Source organism: Austrofundulus limnaeus, unplaced genomic scaffold (assembly GCF_001266775.1).
Source record: "Austrofundulus limnaeus strain Quisiro unplaced genomic scaffold, Austrofundulus_limnaeus-1.0 Scaffold45, whole genome shotgun sequence".
NCBI lineage: Eukaryota > Metazoa > Chordata > Actinopteri > Cyprinodontiformes > Rivulidae > Austrofundulus > Austrofundulus limnaeus.
In genome coordinates, this window is record NW_013952447.1 from 659,374 (window position 1) to 682,792 (window position 23,419).

The 23,419-nt window shown below is 38.1% G+C and overlaps 2 protein-coding genes across 2 annotated transcripts in view; one reads left to right on the forward strand and one right to left on the reverse strand.

The window, feature by feature from the left end:
• The window catches only part of prss12 (serine protease 12), a 27,040-nt gene extending 17,451 nt beyond the window's left edge, over positions 1-9,589 (reverse strand). The window contains exons 1-7 of the mRNA XM_014007857.1: positions 8,955-9,589; positions 6,112-6,250; positions 4,407-4,579; positions 4,049-4,199; positions 3,269-3,447; positions 1,659-1,827; positions 1,356-1,525 (exon numbers count right to left, since the gene is read on the reverse strand). Of these exons, the coding sequence (XP_013863311.1) occupies positions 1,356-1,525; positions 1,659-1,827; positions 3,269-3,447; positions 4,049-4,199; positions 4,407-4,579; positions 6,112-6,250; positions 8,955-9,306 (1,333 nt within the window). The 5' untranslated portion in view covers positions 9,307-9,589. The remainder of the gene's footprint in view (positions 1-1,355; positions 1,526-1,658; positions 1,828-3,268; positions 3,448-4,048; positions 4,200-4,406; positions 4,580-6,111; positions 6,251-8,954) is intronic.
• Positions 9,590-10,549: 960 nt separating this feature from the next.
• mettl14 (methyltransferase 14, N6-adenosine-methyltransferase non-catalytic subunit) lies at positions 10,550-23,017 on the forward strand. Its single transcript, XM_014007858.1, has 11 exons — positions 10,550-10,740; positions 11,144-11,232; positions 11,820-11,907; positions 13,421-13,498; positions 16,389-16,476; positions 16,561-16,651; positions 16,755-16,896; positions 17,590-17,682; positions 20,631-20,747; positions 21,478-21,688; positions 21,823-23,017. Exons 1-11 carry the CDS (start codon positions 10,675-10,677, stop codon positions 22,125-22,127), a joined length of 1,368 nt encoding a protein of 455 aa, XP_013863312.1. The 5' UTR covers positions 10,550-10,674; the 3' UTR covers positions 22,128-23,017.
• Positions 23,018-23,419: the final 402 nt, after the last annotated feature.

The window sequence follows — 23,419 nt, forward strand, 5'->3', positions numbered from 1 at the left end:
GTATATACACATATATATTTGTGCTGTTCTTGTAATGGAATGGTGAGTTGTCTAGTGTGTCATCCCCACCCCATACACACCACACACACACACACAAAAACATTTTCCCAGTTACACATGGAATAGGCTGGAACAGAGATAGCCATGAAAATAATGAACAGTTCAGGTGAAGGTTTCTTTGCARTTTTAGTAAAACTCAATGACTTTATAAGCAGCCAAGTTCATTTAGACTGGATAGGCCAAAAGGCCGTAATGTCACTGAGTGCAAATACAATCTATCTTTCAAGTCTTGTGAAAAAATGTTGTCGTTCCTCTTTTAAATATGATGAGATCTAACTGTTACCATGAAGCTCACTTAGGCAAAAATCTCACATCAGATTAGCCCTGGTTCTTTTACCTGGTTCATGAAGATAGGGATATTTATAGACACTTTCGTGATTTTATTTTCAGTTTCACACTGCATATAAAGCACAACTAGATGTTTCTACAGTCCTTTCCAACTTACATTATTGCTGTTCATAGTGGAAAGAAAATGGACCCTGTTACTGTGTTTCATAAGAAAGTAAAAGACTCGTGRAAAAAAACKTGTTGAAATATATTTTACAAAAAAYGTTTACTTATCATCATCTGTTTGACATTTCAGCAAAAAAAATCCAGAAGGCAAACCGTACAACAGAGCCTGAAACAAACCACTGAAAATTTGCAGTAAAAATGTGGGATTAGAATGTCATTGGGTTCTGGAGTTAACTTTGTATTAACATTAAAAGTGATTAAACTCCACATAAAATATAAAYTATCAATGCCAGAAAGAAGTTTGAAGATGGTATCAACTCATATTTTAGGATTTACAGCAGTATGTAGGGGTGGCCTGTCTGTCRTGGTAAAAAATGGTGACATGTATTTGCTATGTGCTGAAACACTATCATGTCATCTGTATACAATCTAATGTCAAAATGGATCACCCTTTCAATTGATACAGTTATCCTGCTCTGACAAAGTTTGGTGTCTTGTGTTCTTGCTGACTGTATAAACTGTGTTCACTGTTCRCTGTCTTTAAGGGACAACCTGGTCATTTTTGGAGTGACTTACATGACTTGTTTTTTAAGAAGGAAAAACAACAGGCCACTASACTAGCCTGGATGAAGACTTTTGCAATGAGTGTTGAGAGGTGTGGGTAATTCACTTTAAACACTATAAGGAAGACTTATTTTACAAGGTTACCTGGCTTGGTTTCAAATGGTTTTGGGTTCAGTTAAGAGCAGCTGACAAGCAAAACTATTTTCTTCTACTTTTCATTTCACTGGTAACTATTATTTGTAAGGTAAGTCTCTCAGTAAAATAAGATACTGTCTTACTTGTTGGAAGGCTGCTTCCGCTGTGCTCAGGGCTGCAGGCGATGGTAACATCTTCATCGTGTGTGCAGTCGTGACGGAGCCACTCCTTCTTGTTGCACAACAACAGACTGGGTTCTTTCCCCATGCAGCTCACATCATCCAAAAGAATAGGACCTGACCCCACCCCGAAACACGAGGTGGGAGTGATGCCTGGTCCTTCCGAAAAAAGAGTTTCACCCACCCTGTCATGCRGACATTTGCACATGCAATGAATATTTAGAGACTCAGCCATTGTTGACAGATTGGGGGGTGTGTAAATGCACATGACTGAGAGTAAATACTTCACTGGACCTGTAGCCGAGCTGTCGACACACTACTTGTGTATTTGACTCAGTCCAGCCATCATCACACACTGTCCCCCACTGACCATGGTAGAAGATTTCTAAACGCCCCTCGTGGCTTCCAGTGCCACCAACCAACTTAATGGTACCATCTGCATAGAATAACAGGAAAACGCAAAAAGCATACAAGCACATCAGTCTGATGAAAAACGCACAAATAAACTTTTTTATTATTATTTAATTAAAATTATTTGATTTCAGCCATCCATCCATCCAWTATCTGCCACTTGTTCTTGAGTTGGGTCACAGAGACAGAAGCTTAAACAGGAAGGCTCCATATCTCCTTCCAAAGTCACTTCTTCCAGCTCTTCAGGGAGGATTATAAGGTGTTCCCAGGCCAGTCGGGGAAAAAACATTGCTTTACAGCAARTCTGAGGTCTTCCCCTGAATCTCCTACCAGTTGGACATGTGCTAAACACTGCCCTAGGAAGGCATCAAAGTGGCATCCTTACCAGATGCCCAAACCAYCYCAACTGGTTCTTCTAAGTGTGCAAGAGCATGCTCAACCTATCTCGAAGGAAGAGCCCAGCTACCCTGCAGARAAAAGTAATTTTGAATGGCTATATCTGCAATCTTGCTCTTTTGGTCACTACTCAAAGAATATAGGTGAAGGTAACAACATAGATCAACAGTTAACAGAGAGTTCCACCCTGCAGTTCATCTCCCTCTTTGCCACAAAAGATGACTAAAGAGTCCGCAATACTATGGAAGCCATACTAATCCGTCTATCAATCACACACTCCATTCCTACCTCACTCGTGAAGAAAACCCCAAGATACTTAAACTCTTTCACTTAAGGCAGAACCTCACCCCCAACCTGGAGAAGGCAGTCCCTCCTTTTCCTACTGAGGGCCATGGCCTCAAATTTGGAGTTATGGATCCTCATCCCAGTTGCTTCACACTTGGCTATGAACCACTCAAGTGAGAACAATATCATGGCACAATGATGCCAACAGAACCACATCATCTTCAAATAGCACAGTATGAGTCCTACGGTTTGGAGTTACCCCAATCTAAGATGGACACCACAGCCAACTGAARAAGCACATGACTTGTTAGAACTCAATTTTCCATATATTGAGCTTATTTTTGTTTGGTGTTTTAGACCAAAACTTTGACCACAATGGCTGTGAAAATATCCCTTCTCAGCACAGGATGATTTTAGTGACATTCTGGCATGAATGGCCTCAGGTTGTATACATTTCTTCAAGGATAGCTATTTAAGCCTTTAAACTTTTGAATTTTTCATTTTGTTTTATGTTTTCTTGTGTCACTGTAGTACCCAATAGTAAACTAGTACGAATTTTTAAAACATGCAAAACTAATATATAAAACATGAATGGTTCTACCCCAGGCTTTTAACTGATTGTTATCATTCTACCTGTGTTAGACGAACTAAAATATCTGCATCAAAAAGTTTGATAAATACCAAATGGTTTACAAGGCACATCACGTTCCAATATAATAAGTGCCACTGTCTTGGAAAACTATCAGTGCACATGACACATTTAGGGAGGAAATATGCTGGCCTACCTGTGAGGGGGCTGCAGGACACTCCTGCATCCTCAGAGTGCAGACAATTGTGCTCTCCCCAGGCACTTTTGGGACACTGCTCCAAACTGAGCTCATTGCCTGAGCAACGCACCTCGTCCAACCACACACGACCTGAACTCTTTCCAAAGTATGCTTGGCCCCATGCCCGTGCAACACCGCTACGAAGAAAAGACAGCAGATAAAACAGAACAATTGCCTCTGTACTAACGCTGATATAGTTTTAAAAAAATGTCTTTCATGGTTGTGGCCAAAAAAAGGTTTAACCAAAACAACTGTAACTACGACATTTTCTCAACTTAAGATGATCTTCATTCATTCAATCTTCATTTGAAACTCCGGCCCTCTATAGAGCTTGTGTAACAGATATTTTACATTTACATTTTACAGATGAGAAACAGCGTCTAACATATGATCATTAAAATTGCAAAACATTAGCAGAGAATATAGTGTTGCTAAATATGCATATCTCTGTGGTGCTAGAATGCATTCAGAAACAATGAGCCTGATTCACTGTTTGACCCCCAGATGTTCTTTACTGCTCACTCCTCTCTGTGTGAGTCTGAATGGAAAGAATACTTGTCATACTTTTGGAGACAGAGGAAGAGAAAGATGGCTTCACACCCACATTTACTCATCTCCATTCCCTTTCTGCCACGCGTCCCAATGTTCCCTTGCCAATAATGATTTCCTTACAATCGTTATTGTGCAGAATTAATATAAAAGTAAACACTAAAATTTGTGTGCGTGTCACTTTCTTACCTCAACCCCAGTTGTCGGCACACCACCTCTGCATCACTGTCATCCCATTGGTCGTCACATATAGAACCCCACTGCCCTGCATGAAAGACTTCAACTGTGCCTTCTGAATCAGATCGACCCCCAACCAGTCGTATGAGAGGCATGCCGACAGCTGACAATAACAAATAAGCAAGTTTATACACATTTTTAAACAAAAATGCTGTGCAGCTTTTTTCAAGCATTGTAGAAATGTCAGGCCTTAAAATCTTTTCAGACCTCTTGGGGGGGGGGGGGGGGGTCTGTGTGTTTATTTGTCTTTTTTTTTTTTTGGACCTCTTTTCAGTCCAGTGATCATAGTCGCCTCATAGAGCAGGAATACCTTGCTGATGGGTGCAGGTGACAGCTGCTGCCAGAAAACACTCCTCTCCTTTCCAGGTAGTCTTGGGACACTGCAGTAGGTCTCCCTCCTCTCCCTGACAATGGACCGCCATCCAGTGGAGCTTAGTCATGCCGGGCCGAAACAGGGGAACTGCGCGAGCAAGTCCTGAGATCCTGGGAGAATATCATTAAAAGAAAGGAGTTACTCTAATCCAGCGGTTTCAAAACTCTTCAGCTTTTGACCCACAAAACAATAATTGCAGAGATCAGTTCTTCCAAATATTTTTGGGTGATAAACAATGGTATCAGGTGAAATAAACAAGGGCATAGTAAACAACTTCTGAAAATCCTTTCAAGACCTCGCCTTGATGTCTTAGGACCCACCATGTGTTCTCTACCCTAACTTTGGGAATCACTGCTCTAATCTATCTGCTGGCAGTTCCAGTCTTTTCCCATATGAGGTGTTAAGCAGAGTTTTATTAAATTCCAGAAATGAGGAATTGTTCAGTTTATTTCCAAAGTAATTGGTCACTTAAAGAGGGGCACTTTCCTGGGGCTTGAAAAGAGATCACTGCAGCATTCAGATCTGGTGAACACACTGTGGTAAAAAAAAATAAATAAAAATCAGGAGATCAAAAGTGTGTGGTGGGCGGGTGGGGTGGTTTCGTTATTATTTGTAATTTTTAGTTTTTGTACCACCAGCCCATTTAGGACAGCAAATGAAACATTTGTCATACAATGTGCGCCTGTATGGATAAATATGATACATTTACATGATGGATAGTAATACACATGGATAAATTCTCACTGTCTTCTGTTTTTCTTCCAATAARACCCAAAATTTAGAAATGTACATATTGTTTTTTTTTCTTCTGAGCAGGAAATATATATATATTTTTTGTTATGAGAGAAGAATGTAAAAAAACCTTCCTGCTACTCCAGCAAAAGCAGCTTTATCTCCCAGCTGTTTCACGGTGGTAGTAGCAGTAATGTTTAGGTCTCTGTTTGCTCACCAGCAGCTTTCAATAACTGACTGTGTGAAAGTCATCGCCAAGCATTCCAGACGATTTACGTCCAACATTTGCCCTCTTTCCTTTCTACTGTGTGCTTTCATTGACTCCTGAGTCAATGCACACATGCTGCACAGGCGTGCACTTATGTCAGAATGCAGACCTGGGCTGCTGTTAGCAACAATATAAATGTGTAGAGTGAGAAAGCAGGACTGCCTCTTTCTGCTGGCTCCATTGCCTCGTCTTAAGAACACTGTTTAAAATGAGTAACTGCTTTGTGGGCTCCCCCGAGACCTCTTCTAGGCTCACTATGTCTAACATTCAGGCCCATATAAGACAGTTGCATGCATGTGTGTTAGGCAAAAGTGAGCTATTAGGTGTGTAAAAAGCTGAGCTCTTAAACTATCTAAACACCTCGGCAGGGAAAAAAAATGTGTAATGAAAACGTCAAACAAAGACGATAGAGTTCCTGCAAAGAAAAAAGAAAAATGCCTAAAGAAAATATATCTGAAGGGCTGTGAAACTCCCYGAAAATTACACCAAACCATTCCGTCTACTAACCCTCTGGAAGTAGCTTCAGGTTGCGGATTTTTATGACAGATGACTGCTGCCTTCACACCTGTGTCTGAGTGTGACAGGAGGAGGCAGATGGAGTGCACGTGTAAAAGCGCATGCAATGTGTTTGATCGCTCTCACCCCTTGCCCAGCTGTTTGCAAACCACTGCGGCATCTTCATCCCCCCACTCAGTGCCGCACACAGACCCCCAGACTCCTCCCAGATAGACCTCCACCCTGCCGTCCARCTTGGAGCGGCCTCCCTGCAGACGYACTGATCCTGGAGAGGAGAACAGAGAAGGATGATGTGAAAGACAATGAGATGAAAACAAGTCAGAATGTGCAATAATATAGGGGAGATAAATYAAGAGAATGGACTTTGGTGCAACGCAGGAACTTTTAATTAAAAGAGGAAGCAGATAGAAATGTATAAGGATGGCTTACATTCTTAAATAGACTATATAATGAGTAAAAATTGATTTACTGTTTGGGCCTTTTCTTTATTATTACCTGCTGCCAAAAGGCAAAGGCAGTTTCTAATGTTTTTGTTTGTGTCTGTGTGTTCCTTTGTCTGTCAGTTACCAAAATATCTAAGGAACCACTGGACATATTTTATCGAAACTTACAAAAAAGTAATTATTTAATCTTTAACCTTTTGCTGCCAACCCAATTAAAGACGGCCACCAGAGCCAAAATAAAAAACAACCGTTTTAAGAACTCAGCAGAATGTAGACATATTATGTAATAAAATTGTGTATGGTTGGAGCTGAAAGTCATTCACAACACATACTCTAAGTGATACACAGAATGGAATTTTTGCTAAAAGCATGAGGAAAGTTATTTTTTTATACATAACATAAATCCATACGTTTAATTCAATAAACCTGTATACATTTAGGATTTGCATACATGTGAAATCAAACAGAAGTTATGAACAAGTGAAGTTACAACTTTGCAACAATACAAGAACAAATCACAAATTTACGAGTACAGTTATTTTTGACAGTAACCTTGCCTCGTAAAAGCCTTACCTGTTGGTGTCAACCTTGTTTGTTTGTTAGCAAAATATCTCACGAACCAGGGGAGAGATTTAAAAAAAAAACTTTAAGAAGAATGATCATTTGCTGTACATCTAACCGATTACCCTATTAGATATTTGGCTAAAATTTGATGTAGTAGTTGATGAGTCATCCATAACACATACGTGTCTTCAAGCAAGGGATTGTGCATAACATCATTTTAAGGTTTGAATTTTGAGGTTTCAAAATGGCCACAAGTCCATCGTATCTCAATGTAACATTGTTTTAAAACTCTGATAGGAAAGGTGGCAGATGATATAAATTCCTTCAACTGTTCCATTTGAAATTAACATTTCAACGCCCCTCATATGTTTTCTTTTTTAACACGATGACAGTCTTTATGCTCATGCAGTCTTTTCTGCAGAGTTTGACATTTGAAAACAATCCAACAAAATCTGAAAAGATACTTTCTGATATGTCTTACAACTTAGTACACAAATGTTCTTCCTGTTTGTTTCTGATGGCATTGAGAATTTCCGTAGACACTGACACAGAGGTGCTCATCAGGCTTTTGGAAAAGTAGTGGTTTGTCTCACAGTTAGCATATCTGGATGTTCAGCTGCCATCTTTTCACTAGATTTTCAAACCCCTCAACACCTTAAGTTTATATGGCAGGATTGCCAGTGTATGCAGGGATACAATTCATCCACACTCTGCAGATAAATAACAAGACTAAAAATAAGGCCTAAAAATATCCCAGGCTGACCTGCTTGTGTCAAATGAGAATCACACTCATCTATTCACCTTGTGTCAATCTCGATCTCTTTACTTTCCATTATCGAGGGATGTAAGATAAACTATGTTCTCCGATTTTGTTAACACACATCTTTTTTTCTTTTTAATCCGCCCCACCACCACCCCTTAAGCAAATATACCTGAGCTATTATTTTACAGTTAGGTACACCTGGGGTCTACAACCCGCATCTCTGGAGCCAAATGAATCAGACCTTCTGAAGGAAAGATGAATGAGTAATTTGTATTTATAAATGCACTATAGTTGTTTATCTGTCCAAGCATTTTGCAAAATGGATTTAAAATTTATGCAGCAGAGTGACACTAAGTTTTWAACAGAAAGTAGTCAACACATCCGTTTTTATAAATGCACCACATGCACACATTTCCAGTGGGTCAGGAACACAGCTGAATGGGACTAAAGTTTTATTATGTTTACAATTCAGTCATTAGTTTTACTGCTGAGGTCATATCKTGTTGAACTTTTCTCCACTTTGTTTATGCAACATTTGGGCTTACCTCACATCCACCAAAAATGTACATTTTCCCCCCTACTTTGTTAAAGCGTATATTTGGTAACATTTAAACCAATTGCAAGTGGGGTTGTAGAAACATACTATAATTTTTAATAGGAATAAAAAAAAACAAAGGCCCAGCTCTAATAAACAGTGTAAATAAAGGTAATTATTTTGTCTTTTAGGACTTAGGGTTGCAACTTGCTTCATTTATCCCTAATTGTGAAAGTTATTTTGCTCTTGTTCAACACATATTGAACTTAGTCTGTTCTGCACAGCCTTCTTCTAAGTCTTATTTCCATTTGTACAATTGTGTTCATTTAATTTTGTCTTATTATTAACATCTTAGTTTCACAATACAACATAAACTTCATTTTTAAATAAATAACCAAATATGCATTGTTAAGAGCTAAGTAGATTTCAAACTTTATGTGGTTAAAAAAGGCTATTTTAAAGATAAAGGATGCAGACTTGCAACAATCAAACAAAAACMAGTGCAGACATAAACAACCAAAGGTGTGTGCCTCAAGTTCTGCACATCAACCAAAACTGCAATAGGATGCATGTATATTTACTGTGTTTTGGAATGATCAGTCGGTTTCCATGATGCTTTGGCCCTGTATAAACGTGAGATTATGTGTCAGGCAGGCCTGCATACCTTGTTTACAGTCGCAGTATCCCCAGTCCATCCTGCCTTTGTGGTTCTTGAAGAAGCACCAGGGACGGATCCTGCCGTCCGGGTTGCGGCAGTGGTTGTGCTCTCCTATCCCTTTGCCCGGGTAGCGCTCTTTGAATCCGGCCACCTCGGTCCAGTTCATGCACCGGCTGCCGGACTCGGTCACGTCCACGACTCCCCTGTAGGAGCCGTCTTTCCCCCGGCTCCGCGCGCACTCGGTGAACGGGAGAATGAATGAAGGGACGCGGCTGGAGAAAGAGCCGCTCGCAGCCCGCAGCAGCAGCAGCAGCAGCAGCAGAGGAGCGGCTACTGGAGAGAGAAACGACACTTTCATGTTAGGTCCGACTAACGGAGGAAACCTGATTCAGTCATCAGCTGACGGCTCAGACAGACAGCCTCACCGCTCTGCTGTGCCGGGGAGCAGGGAGCTCGACTCTCTGCGTACAGGGCAACTCCTTTTGCGTTGCCTCCTATTTAATGACCCCCCAACGCACCATGATATCATGGAGCCTTTTCTTTCTTTTGTTTTCCAGGCTGCTCCCTTCTGCAGGGACCGCCACAGTGAGCGAACATGMACGGAAGATTTATCAATTATTTTTACGACGGATACCTCTGCTGGCGCAACCGGGGCTCGAACCCGCACCCTCGAGCTACCGCATCCATTGTTTCACAACAAACAAAATAGCAGCTTAAAAAAACTGAAAACACATATTAAGACCATTTATAATAGGGCTACGATGTGCCCATTTCCCATCTTTTCTAATTTATGATGAACTTCCATGACACAATAAAAAATACATCTTTTTGAAAATCTAATAGCCTTAATTGTACATTTAGCCTACTACAAAAMAATAATTGAATGCTTTTATTTACTGGACTTTTAAGAAGCTTCTGAAAGCATTCGAATAACCAGAATCAAACTTTTGAAGTCAGCTGTTTTTGAAGRACTAACAATGTGGTTCTACTTATAATGACTGAATGCACTGCTGTTCACAAAGCAACATAACATTTTCTTCTTCATATTCTTTTAAATGTAAGCACAGAGTCCTGTTTGCAGTTTGATGTTTAGGATATGGCCCGAGCCTCTTCATTTTTTCCGTGATTAAACACTTATTATTATTATTATTATTATTATTATTATTATTATTATTATTATTATTATTATTATTATTATATTCGTTTAACTCAGTAGTCTTTATGAATGGGAATGAGTTTGTGTGCAAATGCAGGTGACAGACTTAACAAAAGACCTTTAAAGCCACTCTCTGATTGGATGAGGAATGATCAAACGCTTAATGTAAGCGCCCAAACATGTCTTCATCATCAAAAGGCGACATAAACTCATAAGTGTGTTAACTTTATTATTGGCGTACACCGTTTGTCAACGGGAAAAGCGGAGTTACAGTCAATATTCTTTTTCTTTAATTTATTTCCTTCTGTTTTAAATTATTTGACCTTCTGTAACACGACACTTGGAAATTCCACAATGGCAAAAGCTTTGATTCAAATGCACGTACTCATTTTAGTCAGAGACATATCCGTACAGAGTCCTCGTATGTACTGGTGTGGTTAACGAGCGTACCCATTCTGATATGTTTTAGCGGCTGTCTTGATTTAGCCGATGTTTTTGTTACAACCTGCTCTTAACACACGTGTATGAAAGAACAAGTATAATTTATAAGAAACTGTTACAGGGGGAGAAATGAACAGTAGGCTTCAAGAAATCCGCGAGAGGCAAAAGCTTAGGCGACAATTACTAGCTCAGCAGGCAAGTACACATGCACACCCAGTTAGCAAGTTGYTATTGGCTAACGTAGCTCCAGGGGTAGCAGAGCTGCAGAACGACTGAATGTTTATGTTGTTTGGAAGAACCAATTTTAGAGCTTAGAATGATAGCATTAACCGGTTCTTACCTAGCTGATTTCGTAAACAAACGCCGCTTGCCTTATGAAGTAATAGAGGGGATAATGGCTTCACTGCAAACCATAGCCTAAACCGAGAATGGTGAACATGTAAATAAGCGTGAAATGAGCACATGCAAATGAGAAGACCTTCTGAAGCTTACTTTATTGCATATATATTAGAGCATATTTACTGTGTTAAATGTAGCTACAGGTGCATGCCAACTTGAAGCAAACATTAGTTCATGTGAATTTCTATTCTGAACACAGTTGGGAGCTGAAAGCGCWGACAGTATTGGGGCTGTCCTACACAGTAAGGATGAACTTAAAGAGATAGAAGAGACAAGAGAAACATGCAGGTAAGATAAAATGTCTCCTCTCAGATAATCTCAATAGGGGAAACACATAGGAGCCCAAATGTGCATTTCTCTGTTTTTAAACAGAATGCACTCTTTAAAATGTGTTTTTGCACTTTTGGGAGAACAAATGTTGAACAAACTGGTATGGGGTTTGGTTTTGTGGGACTCATTAACAACACCTAAAGGTAGCCTAACAATTAACTTAAGATGTTTGACTTAAAAAAAAGTATTTGCTATTCTTGATCCAGTGTATGTTCTGTCTTTGTTTTTTCCCCCTGTAATTCTGGTGAACCAAAATTTAAAAACAATGACTAATTTTAATTATTTTAGTTTTATTTATGTTTTTCTTACTACTTTTGTTAGTTTCAAACAAATTTATGTAATTAAATTTATACCACTGTAAACCCTAAATACATTTTATTCAGATTAAACTTTCTCATTTTCACCAAAAGCTTAATTCTTCTTGTTTTTTTATTTATTTATTTTGTTTGTTCATTTAATCTTAGAGTCTGGGAAATTTACTTATGCTAAGTTATTAGTAAGTTTGTCAAGTTTGTCTAAATAATAATAAAAACAATGTTTTGCAGGGCTTCCTATGACAGCTCAGTGCCCCCTCCCAAGAAGAAGCCACTAACAGAGGGAGAGGATACAGAAGAAGATGTAGAAGAACCAAAAGTAAGGGGTTTATGAAATCCATCCATCCATCCATTTTCTGTACACGCTTCTTCCTTTTCAGGGTCACATGGGTCACTGGTGCCCATATCCAGCAGTCACAGTGCGAGGGGCGGGGTACACCCTGGACAGGTCGCAAGTCCATCACAGGGACACACATAGAGACAAACGAGACAAACAACCATTCACTCTCTCACTCACACCTAGGGACAGTTTAGAGTTATCAATTAACCTAACAGTCATGTTTTTGGTCTGTGGGAGGAAGCCGGAGTACCCGGAGAAAACCCACACATGCACAGAGAGAACATGCAAACTCTACCCAGAAAGGTCCCCAGACCGGAATTTGAACCGGTGACCTTCTTGCTGAGAGGCATCAGCTCTACCAACTGAGCCACCGTGCCGCCGTTTATGAAATCACGGGAACTAAAACAACAGGAACATGTTTATCGATGTCGATAAACCTGGTTTCCAAAACATTTTCTTTAAAGGAAATGATTGAAACTGATTAGCAGTAAAATAGCACTCAAGATAAGAACTACTTGTTGAGTAGGTTTTGTTTTTATGTGGGAATTTTTAAATGTTGAAAATGGCTGAATGCATTCTAGTGAGGTTTCACAACTCCAGGGAAAAATGACCCCCCTCTTTTGCTGTTGGTTCACTCTTTTAAAGCATTCCTACCAATACCTCTCTTTACCTGTATAAAGATTTGCCAAAAAACAAAGATTTGCTTGGGAAAGGATTATCTTTAAAGCGCTGTGTGACTGATACTCGTTTTAGGAATTTATTATAATTTAAACCGAACAGAACAGTCTTTATTAGCAAGCCTGTTAAGCCTGTTCAACAAAATTTAACATATAAAGAAATGTAGGCCAACAACAATATATATAGTATATACACAGAGACAAAACTAATAAAGTAATTATTGAACTTAGGATGTTTGGCTGGACAATGTTTATTTCTTGTCTTTTATATATAATTACTGGTTTATCGGTGTGAGTTTTTATGTGTGATTTTTGATGAATATCTGTACATGAGTTTAAACAACTAAAAATGACTTTTTTCTTTTCTTAACCTTTGTCTCCCAGTGTAAGAAAACATTTAAATTGTTCCAAAATTGTATCTGATTTTATCTGACATCTTTGTGTGACACATAAGATGTCTTGATTGAGATTTTAGAAAACAAGGATGTTAACTAAGGTGTGAATTGAGGATTATCTCAAATAATTAACACAACATTTTCATGTCACCATTTCATAGCAGAGCGACATAACCAGCGTTCATTTAGAAATCGCAGCTGACACTGMTGCATTCACAGTCTTGATACTGGATGCCGAAAAGAAAATGCTTTAGGTGTTTAGTTCTACTTTTTAAACTATTTTATCAGTTTATTTGTAACTATTTGCAATCATTTGAATACGATCTCATTAAAATGTGTTTTGATCACATTCCTTTCAGCTCAGTTTGTTGCAGTTYCAATACATAAAATGTGTCTATTTTATTTTTCTGTGTGCGTTAGGATGAAGTGGAGGTGCAGCAGGAAGATGAGAGCAACCCATATGAGGAGGTGTATAAGGATTCCAGCACTTTCCTTAAGGTTGGAATTTCATTTTCTTTTAAACACACCCAACTTTTCTTGCATGTCTTGCCCTACTTTTGTGCATACCATACATGTTTTAGTATTAGATGCATAGAACATTTCTTGGTAGGCTCCATTGTTTTGTTAGATTAGTTATATCACATTACAAYCACTAGAACTGAAGAAGAAACTAGTTTTAATGATATGATCAGGGCTTTTTGTTGGAAAAAAAGTCACACAAAGCAGTAACAGGAAGTGAATAACTTGATAAATACTTTCAGCCACCTGATGCTGGATTAAGGCCAACTATGTGTTGTAAACTGGGATGAAAGTAAGCCGGTATGGTCTGGTACTGCATACCACTAAAAGATTCTGCGCCGGTACGCAGTACCGGGAAGAGGTCGAAGTCGACCTCGAGTCAGAGGGCAGGTGAACACCTCCCTGGAAAGCTTTCAGCGTTTCCTGGACTATTTTCTGCCGAGGATTACGTATGTTATATACCGGTATATTATATTTCTAAAAGCACCTCGCAGCATTTCACCATAACACCGTGTGTTCACGTTCACAACAAAACCGCAAGAGATCACCTGACCGTTGTTGTCTTTGAAGCGAGGGCTCAGAGGCAGTTTGACCGCGGCTGCTGCATCTCTCCACTCGCAGCGCATCTCTGACCTGCCTGGGACTTAAGAGTCTAAACCCTTTTTATTTATTAAATATGATGTGTTTAGAGCGTAGTTATTATCTTACAGACATGTACAACTGGCACGTGRAACTCCTATTCTCAAAGGAGCAGCGCCGCTGTGGGAGCGCGCTTTAAAATGAACACTGTAAAAATATTAAAGACGAAATACTGTATTTATATGCCCCAAATTCTAACAAAGACAAGTCTAAGTTTGACTTTGATGTTCTTCCAAAATCAGTGTTCTCTGAATCAGCTTCAGGTGCTTGTAGCTAATCATAAATATCTGCTAAATGTAACCAGGTGTTTCAATGCCTTTAAATTACACAAAATTTTAGTGGAGGAACTTGTAAGTTTGATCAAACAAAAATGCTATATTTTTTAATTCATATATTAAAGTTTCTCTGTTGAAAACACTAAAATGACAGAAGAGTTGTTTAAAACCTCTTTCTTCAGAAAGTCTTCAGTCCTAAGAACACCAAACTGTAACTTTTAATAAGGTCATGTCCACAATACACTCCTATTTAAATGAAAAGGTTTGACCTGTAAGCAGAAAGCTTATGGATGTTGGGTAACCTCTAGGTGTAGAAAAGTGTTAGTAGCAATATTTTTGCTCTTTATTGCAAAGAAGAGAATGAGGAGTAGAACGAGGAATTTCTGCTTAAGCAATTCCCAAAACTGTCAACCTGCTGACTGAGAATATTTGTATACAGTAAACTTTGTATACAGAACAAAAAAGCCTACTTATTAAATTACATTTTTATTGAATTATTTTTACAACCAAAATGTTTTGCAGACAACCAGATTTTGTCAAAAGGTTGTCCTCTTTTACTAAGAAAAATAATGCTGCTTGCACGAGAACAGTTAATGACGTTTTATGTACAATAGTACCGGCAAGAATTYAAAACTACTTTTATCCCTGGTTATAAATGCCAAAGTACTCAGTTATGACAGCTCTTTAAAGGTTGCATTTGAAACAAACTTTGTATTGAAAACTTTTGTTGCATTGTTTTCCTTCTTACACACTTCCATAGCTTAGTTTTGGTTTATTTTTTGWCAGAGTGATCAGTTAAGCTAATTAATAAAACAGGATATTTGACTGTCTGAAATCTTCTGTTGATAGTAATTAACATACACAAAGTTTGTAAACTTAATCAAAATACTGTTGCATTTACAGTGCAAGTTGCTCACCCTCACTGTGGGTACCTTGAAGTATTTACAGTGAAATATACTTTGGTAAAGGTTAAAATGATAATTAAAAAGATGTCCACATCAGACAGGGCCTAGACAAATGTGCAGCCGATGCTGAAGGAAAATTATGGAATGCTGGTCATTGATTGTCGTGTTTGATAAAATGCATCTGCATCTGCAGATAAAAAAGACCTAAAGTCTGTGTGTTAACACCACCGTTTTACTACAGTCTACATTTAATGTACAGAAAATATTCTAAATATGTATGGTGACTTCGTAGTGTAAAAAATTGACGTTTGAGTGGCGTCAAAAATGTCATTGCTTTGTCACGAGTTTGACGTGGCTAACATTAATTCTTGACTGAGATGGTGGAACTGAGATAAACAAGTCTTATTTTAGCTGCAGCTTCAAAACTTGAAGGACGAGTTTTGTCCAGCAACTTGACTCTGTTTTTAAAGGAACATTTCTCAGAAGGTCTTATGATTGTATTGATGCATTGTCACACAACTATTGAGTTTCGTTATAAACAAGCAACAGTTTTATAGTGGCTAAAGGTAACATTAGAAAAAAAAATTGAAACATGTCATGCCTAACATAGAGGACATGGCAAACTTGAGTTAAATCAACCATGTAATCACAATAGAGGTTGGTGAAAATTTACGTTACCAATGTTTATAAAATATGTTTTATATAATCAGTTTTACCACAAGTGGACAAGTGTACGGTGTCTCATGCACATGAATTAAAGTTAACTTTGTTTTTCTTGAAAGTATTTTGTTGAGGCAGTTTTGAAGCTGTTATAGCTGTCAATATGTACAATTTTTGATGGTTGGATTTTAATTTGTTTTAATTGCTTTTGATTCCCATCATTAATGGCTTCTTCTCTTCTTACACTTGTTGCTGAAATTGCGTTATCTTGCAAGGCGTTTGGGTGTTCCCATTAAAGTTGATGCAAAATGTTTATCCAGCTTATTTTCTCATTTACTTTAATTTGTTGTTTGTCTCTGTACTTTGTCACTTCATTTCTATACCTCTCAGGGTACCCAGAGTTTGAACCCTCACAATGATTACTGTCAACACTTCGTGGACACAGGGCACAGGCCTCAAAATTTCATCAGAGATGTCGGTGAGTGTATGTTTATTTGAGTGAGTGCTTTTAACTCATGGATGCTTGTGTGTTTTATTTGACCTTTATCCTTTCGTGTTCAAGGCTTGGCTGATAGATTTGAAGAATATCCTAAACTGCGAGAGTTGATCCGACTGAAAGATGAACTCATCTCCAGCACCAACGTCCCTCCTATGTATGCTTATTGTTGTTAATAGTGACCAGATTGTGAGTTAAATTATTTAGTAACAGTGTAGAGAAATGTTCGCTCTGAAAAAGCATGTAGGTGTTTTATTTAGGTACCTCCAGGCTGATCTAGAGCACTTTGACCTGCGGGAGTTGAAGAGCCAGTTTGATGTGATCCTAATTGAGCCTCCCTTAGAGGAATACTACAGAGAGTCCGGCATCAGCCACACAGAACGTTTCTGGACGTGGGATGATGTAAGTGTGCATACAACTTTGGATAATTTACATTTTGTACTTCAGATTAATACATAAACTCATTGGCAAATGATGTATTCACTTTATAAGGCACCTCCTAATGAGTAGGGCTGGGTAAAATAATCAACTTAGCAATGMATTGCAATAATTTGGTTGCACGACGACTGCTCAGTGGTTAATACTGATGCCTCACAACAAGAAGATCCTGTGTTTGATCCCTGGTTCAGACCTGGGATCCTATTGTGCGGAGTTTGCACGTTCTCCTTGTGCTTGCATGGGTTTTCTCCAGGTATTCTGATTTCCCAAAAAAATATGTACAATAGGTTGTCTTCAGTCCCAGGTCTCCCTTGCAAAAGAAATCTGTGATGTCAATGGGATTTGCCTGGTTAAATACCTGTAAATAATTTATTTTTTGCAAATCAATATTGATTCAGAAAAGCTTCTGAATTGAGTTGATCCCCTGGCCATTTAACGTTTCGATCGGTAACAATCCTGAACCACTTCTAATGAATTATTTGTGTACTACTTCTTCCTATTAGGAAACTAATGTCAAAGTAAACACATTATTGAATCAAACTGAAGTGAATTGAATTGTGACCCAAAGAATTGTAGTTGAATAGAATGATGAGGTTGTTCACAATACAGAGCTTTACTAATGAGATCATCTTACTATTTTTTACTGTGTTTTTTTAGATCATGAGACTGGAGATAGAGGAGATATCAGATTTACGCTCTTTCGTCTTTCTCTGGTGTGGCTCAGGTGAAGGCTTGGACTTGGGCAGAATGGTAATACAGTCTGTGTTGATTCACTAAAACATAATTACAACATGCCAGTCTTAGAACAATTGTCTACCCACATCAAATACGTAAAAGTTTTTTTCTTCCTGGTTTCTGGTTTCCATCATTAAGCAATCCTTATTTTCTTTTCTCATTTGTTCACAGTGCCTATAAAAAGTGTTTACCCCTTAAATGTTTTAATGCTTATATTGCAGTCATAAATTAGTCACAGTCAATATAAATTGGATATCTTTGCAACAAATGTTTCCAAAAACCTTTTCAATGTCAAAGTCTCAATTTTGACTATTATTTTGAGAAGCACTTGAACACAAAGTTTTCCACATCATGTTTGGCAAACTCAAGTTCAATGATTTCCTCTTTGCCATACTCCAATAAAGTTTAGTCAATTTGAGATCTTGAGCTTTAATATGGATTATATGTTTGATGTTGAGATGGGCCGATGTGCGCAACGTTCACTTGCTCTTTAGTAAATAAAGCAAAGCCATTTTCTTTATTTTATCTTTATTTCACCCGTCATTAAAGACAGACCGGAAAAAAAAAAATCAAGGCGCTCCTCCCTCTTCAGATGCGCCTCTAGTCTGGTCCCGGTCTTAAAAAAAAAAAAAAAACGTCAGCTCGCAGCTCAGAGCAGAGTTGCCGAACAAACCGCCTCTAAATTATCTGTTGAATYAATTATCTGATGTGTGCAATGTTCGCTTGCTCTGCCATTTCAGAGACCGAAAAAAAAAAAACAAACCCGACCAGAAAAGAACCAACATGCTCCTCCCATTGTGCGTCTTCTGACGCTTTCGGTGTGAACGGACATCTTTTGACAAGCAGCCAAAAACCGCCATCAGGAGCGTTTTTGCTGCTCAAGACGCGTTTGGTGGGAACTCGGCTTTAGGCACATAGCTGTCTGACACTGTGACGTTTTTGTTTTTTGTTTTTTTTATCAGAAATGATGAGTGAAGGCCCCACCCTTTGGATTTGCAAAAAAAAAAAAAAAAAAAAAAGTTTTTATAGACCTTACATGAACTGGTATTTTCACAGATCTATTTTATGTTACAAACAACGTACAGTTCTACTCATTTCTAACCATTTGAGACATGCAGAGCTACAACTAAATTTTATTGTTCGGTTGAGGCAGGCAATGAAAATGTTTGACTTCTGACAAACCAATAAAATAACTGCCCAATATATAAAAAAAATAAAGAAATTGACACAAGTGCCTTTTTTTTTTTTCAAAATCTTAAAATTGGACAAACCGCAAAGAAGGGAAATGATAAAGTAAACTTTTAATGAAAACACTTTATACTATGGCTTCTCAGCTCTGAACTCCAGAAACCTGTTGAACTGGCATAAATTCATCAGCATGATTATTTTTAAAGCTGAAGTATAGCTGGACTGCTTTACCTTTTTAAAACAACAATTACTAGAGAATGTCATAAAATGTTGCACGCTCAGATATGCAGTGGTTTCCAATCCTGGTCCTCAAGTACCCCTACCCAGCATGTTTTACTTGTCTCCCTGCTATTCAGCAGGTCTTCAGAAGATTGTTAATCACGCATTCATTCAAACCAGGTGTGCCAAATCAGGGAAACATTTAAACATGCAGGAAAGGAGTCCTTGAGTACCAGGGTTGAGAATCAYTACTTTAATACATGTTATCTGATTTATTATTTACAAATAAATGGCAAAGAATCAATGACTTCCAGAGGCAATACTAAAAAAACATAAAACTGAGTCAATATTATATTTTGAAAATGTCTCATCAAGCTCAGAGAAGCTCTTGAGGTGTTGGTCAACATTTAAATCTGTGGTTTTTAGATGTTTCCCTGATTTGACACACCTGGTTTGAATGAATGAGTGATTAACAGTCTTCTGAAGACCTGCTGAATAGCAGGGAAACAAGTAAAACATGCTGGATAGGGGTACTCGTAGGGATGTGGATAAATTTTTAATCCTACACCAATATTAAATCTGAGCGGATTCCAAAAGAACATTTCAAACCATACAAAATAACACCAAAATCATGTGATTATCTGAAGTATGAGGGAAGTTATTGATGTTTGTTTAAGTGAAATCAGCTCATGTTTTCTTGCTGCAGTTCACAGCAGAACCAATGGGGCCTTTGTGACCATTTCACCTTGCTGTTTTCTAATTTTGCTTATAACTTCCTCAGTGTTCAAGATATCGCCATGAAATTTTAGGAAAAGATTCCCATTCTGGTTTTGTAGGAAGCATCTTGTATCCTAAAAAACCAATAAAACTTAATAATAGCCAATTCAAAAGTAGCAGAAAAGGTATAAAATAACATTACAAGGCAAACTGCAGCATCAAATCAACTTAATTTGTCTTAGAAAGTAAGGAAATTAAAAAATTTAAAAACCATGTGGACATCTGTTTTGGAAACAAAGCTCCTCAACCAATGACAGCGTGTTAAATGTGTCAAGTGACGAAGACGAGCGTCAACACACTTTGCAACAAGCGCTGTTCCGGATTAAAAAAAAACACACTTCGACATTTCAAATCATTATCAAATTTGGAAGAAGGGCAGGTAAATTAATGTTCTTCATGGCAGCTTATCTCTTTAAGGGGTCACTAGAAAAACTCATGATTTACTTTGATCCTCTTTTCAAAAAATTGTCTCTTCAAAACGCATCAACAAAAATTAAAAACTCGAAGGAGGCTGTAGCTAACTACCTGACGGCAGCCCGATTTGTTGAAATTCGTAGAAATAACGAAGCAGGAGGAAATTACAAGCAAACGCACCGAGCAGCCTTGCAAAATCTGGTCACAGCAGTTTGGGAAGAAAATGGCAGTATCTGCTGACGAAATGTCAACATCCCTAGTACTTGAGGACCAGTTTATTATTTTTTTTATTTTAGTTACCATGTTGATGATAGTGTTTCAACTAATTATCTGTTTTTGTTCTTATCTTCTCACCATGGTTTCAGTGCCTGAGGAAGTGGGGATTCAGAAGGTGTGAGGATATCTGTTGGATTAAAACCAACAAAAACAACCCAGGAAAAACAAAAGCAATGGACCCCAAAGCAGTATTCCAGAGGACTAAGGTACAGAGGACTTGTGTAAACACTGACCAAACGGCTCCAGGTGTTATGGTAATACAATTAATGTAAGAGAAATGATTCATTTGGGTCTAATGGAGTAATGGAGTAAAACAATGTAGCAGCAGTTTCCTCTAAAGTAGTATTGCAGTAGAAATTAAAGTTTTAATGTGATCTGTGCATATTTGTAAAGGAAATATTTACAGTTTAGCTAAATGCATACCTTCTTACTAGTATCTGTTTAGTCACCGTGACAAAAGAGCAGGAAGAAAAACAAAGCAAGACAAGTTTGTCGTCATTTTTGGTATTTTTTTTTTTCTTTTGTCTCTGTCAGATCTATCAACATCTCATCTGGTTTATAAGGAAACAAGACAAAGTAACAATAGTACATCACATGAGGCTTGGAGTTGATCAGCCAGAATGCAGTTGTTATGTGAAAACATTTGTGTGAAACTAAAAAGTGAAGAAAGTCTTATTAACGTCACCAGAAAAAAACAAAACAAACAAAAAWCATTGACTTTATTCCATATGTATGAAACACTGTATTTGGTTATGTTTGGACATGGTATAATTTATCTTCTTTGTTTTTGTGGAATAAATGCCAATGACAAATATATTTTTCATAGCAAACAGTTCCGTTGCCAGGTGTATTACCATGTGTTGCATTGAAACTTACAGTATCTCAGTTTAAATCACATTACATGATGCACAAAGAGTTATAATGCATTTATTTCAGGAACACTGCCTGATGGGAATCAAGGGAACAGTGCGCAGAAGCACTGATGGGGACTTCATCCACGCCAACGTGGACATCGACTTGATTATTACTGAGGAGCCTGAGATGGGAAACGTGGAGAAGCCTGTGGAGATCTTCCACATCATCGAACACTTCTGCTTGGGCCGCAGGAGGCTGCACCTGTTCGGAAGAGACTCAACCATCAGACCAGGTGACGTGCACCACTTCTACTRAACAACTAAATTAGCTAAAATAAAACAATATTGTTGATTTGCAGTTTGGATTTATTTGTTTCTTTTCTCCTCGTTTTTCAACCAGTGTCCATTCTTTTTCTTCCATTTCTAGGCTGGGTGACCGTTGGTCCTACACTGACAAACACCAACTTTAATCCAGAAACCTTCGCCTCAAATTTCCCTTTACCCGAATCCCATTTATCTGGCTGTACTGAGGAAATCGAGAGGCTGCGGCCCAAGTCTCCTGTTAAAATAAAGTCAGACCGTGGTGGTGGTGCCCCCAGAGGTGGACGTGGGGGGCCGAATGCTGGAAGAGGTGGAGACAGAGGCAGAGAAAGAAACAGACCAAACTTCCGAGGAGACAGGGGAGGATTTCGAGGCAGAGGTGGGCCACATCGGGGATTTCCACCTCGCTGAGATTAAAATAACATCAAAAACAATTTTTTTCCTCTTTTTTTTGTTTTTTTTATACACAATTGTTATATAGTATATAGCAGCAGCTAAAAAGAAAAACTGTGATCATTTTTTTAAATCATTTTTGCTTGAATGATTCGTAGATGCACAAATATTGCAAGAATAAAATTTCTTTAGCCCATTTGTTTGATTTGTTTCTTAAACGCTTTAATGCCTTGCTTAAGAAGCTAATGTAATGCCATAATCCTCCAACATCCGGAGAACAGGTAGCTGGAAAGAACAAAATACTTTCTAAGTATTGCTGATTCTGACTGATCTTCTGATCAAAAAGCAGCCAATTAGTTTTTAATAGCATGGAAATACTGTGTTGTCTTTGACAGGCTGGGGGATTTTGTATTCTCTTTTTAATTGCTTGTAATGGCTCAGTTTGGAAACAAATTTTGCTGCCAACATATTTGACATTTCTGCACATGCCTTGCATGCATTTCAGCTTGTCGAGTACTGAAGCAGATTGGTTGTTTGCTTTTATTCACGTGCCGTCTTCATTCCAGTAATGTTCAGTTGAAGGAGTGGCCTCAGGAATGTCGTGTTTCTAATGAAAAAATGTTTTTACTTTATTAATTGGTTAACACATTTCCCAATGAACTAACTATGTACCATTTGTAGCTATTATATATTTTCATTAAATGTATTGGAAATGACATAGGCATAGTTTGCCGTTTTAGGTTGAATAAACATTTCCCTTTTAGAATTGATCTGTTATAATTAAAAAGCTGTTGAACAGTAAGACCACATTCATTGAACACATTATTAATTTTTTACATGTGTAAAATGCTGTAAAGTAAGAGTACTGTCCAATTAAATTTTGTATTTTTTTCATCCATTAAAGCAAAGTGAAGGGACAAAGTGAAGAAGTAATCTGTACAAAACTACCTTTGCTCAGTTTTTGAAATATCACTGCAGGTAGGCTGAAACATCTTGAACTATGGCCACGTCATCTGTGACTCACATCCTTTAGATTTTCTATGTAATTCCAGACACTCAAAAATGTCGAGGTCTCTGTGGGCCGTACCATCACCTATACAACTCCTTGTTTTTTTATCACGTAGATCTATTTTAGGAGTTGTTGTGCCATATAATAACTTACAGAAATGCATCTCCAGACTTCCAAGAAACCTTTGCGAATATCACTGTTACCTGCAGATACTCAGTATTATACTGCTCTTTAACAAGCTGCCTCTTAAAGCCTATTTTTGTCCCCTCTGGACAGCAGACAAGTATTTCATTTTGGAAAT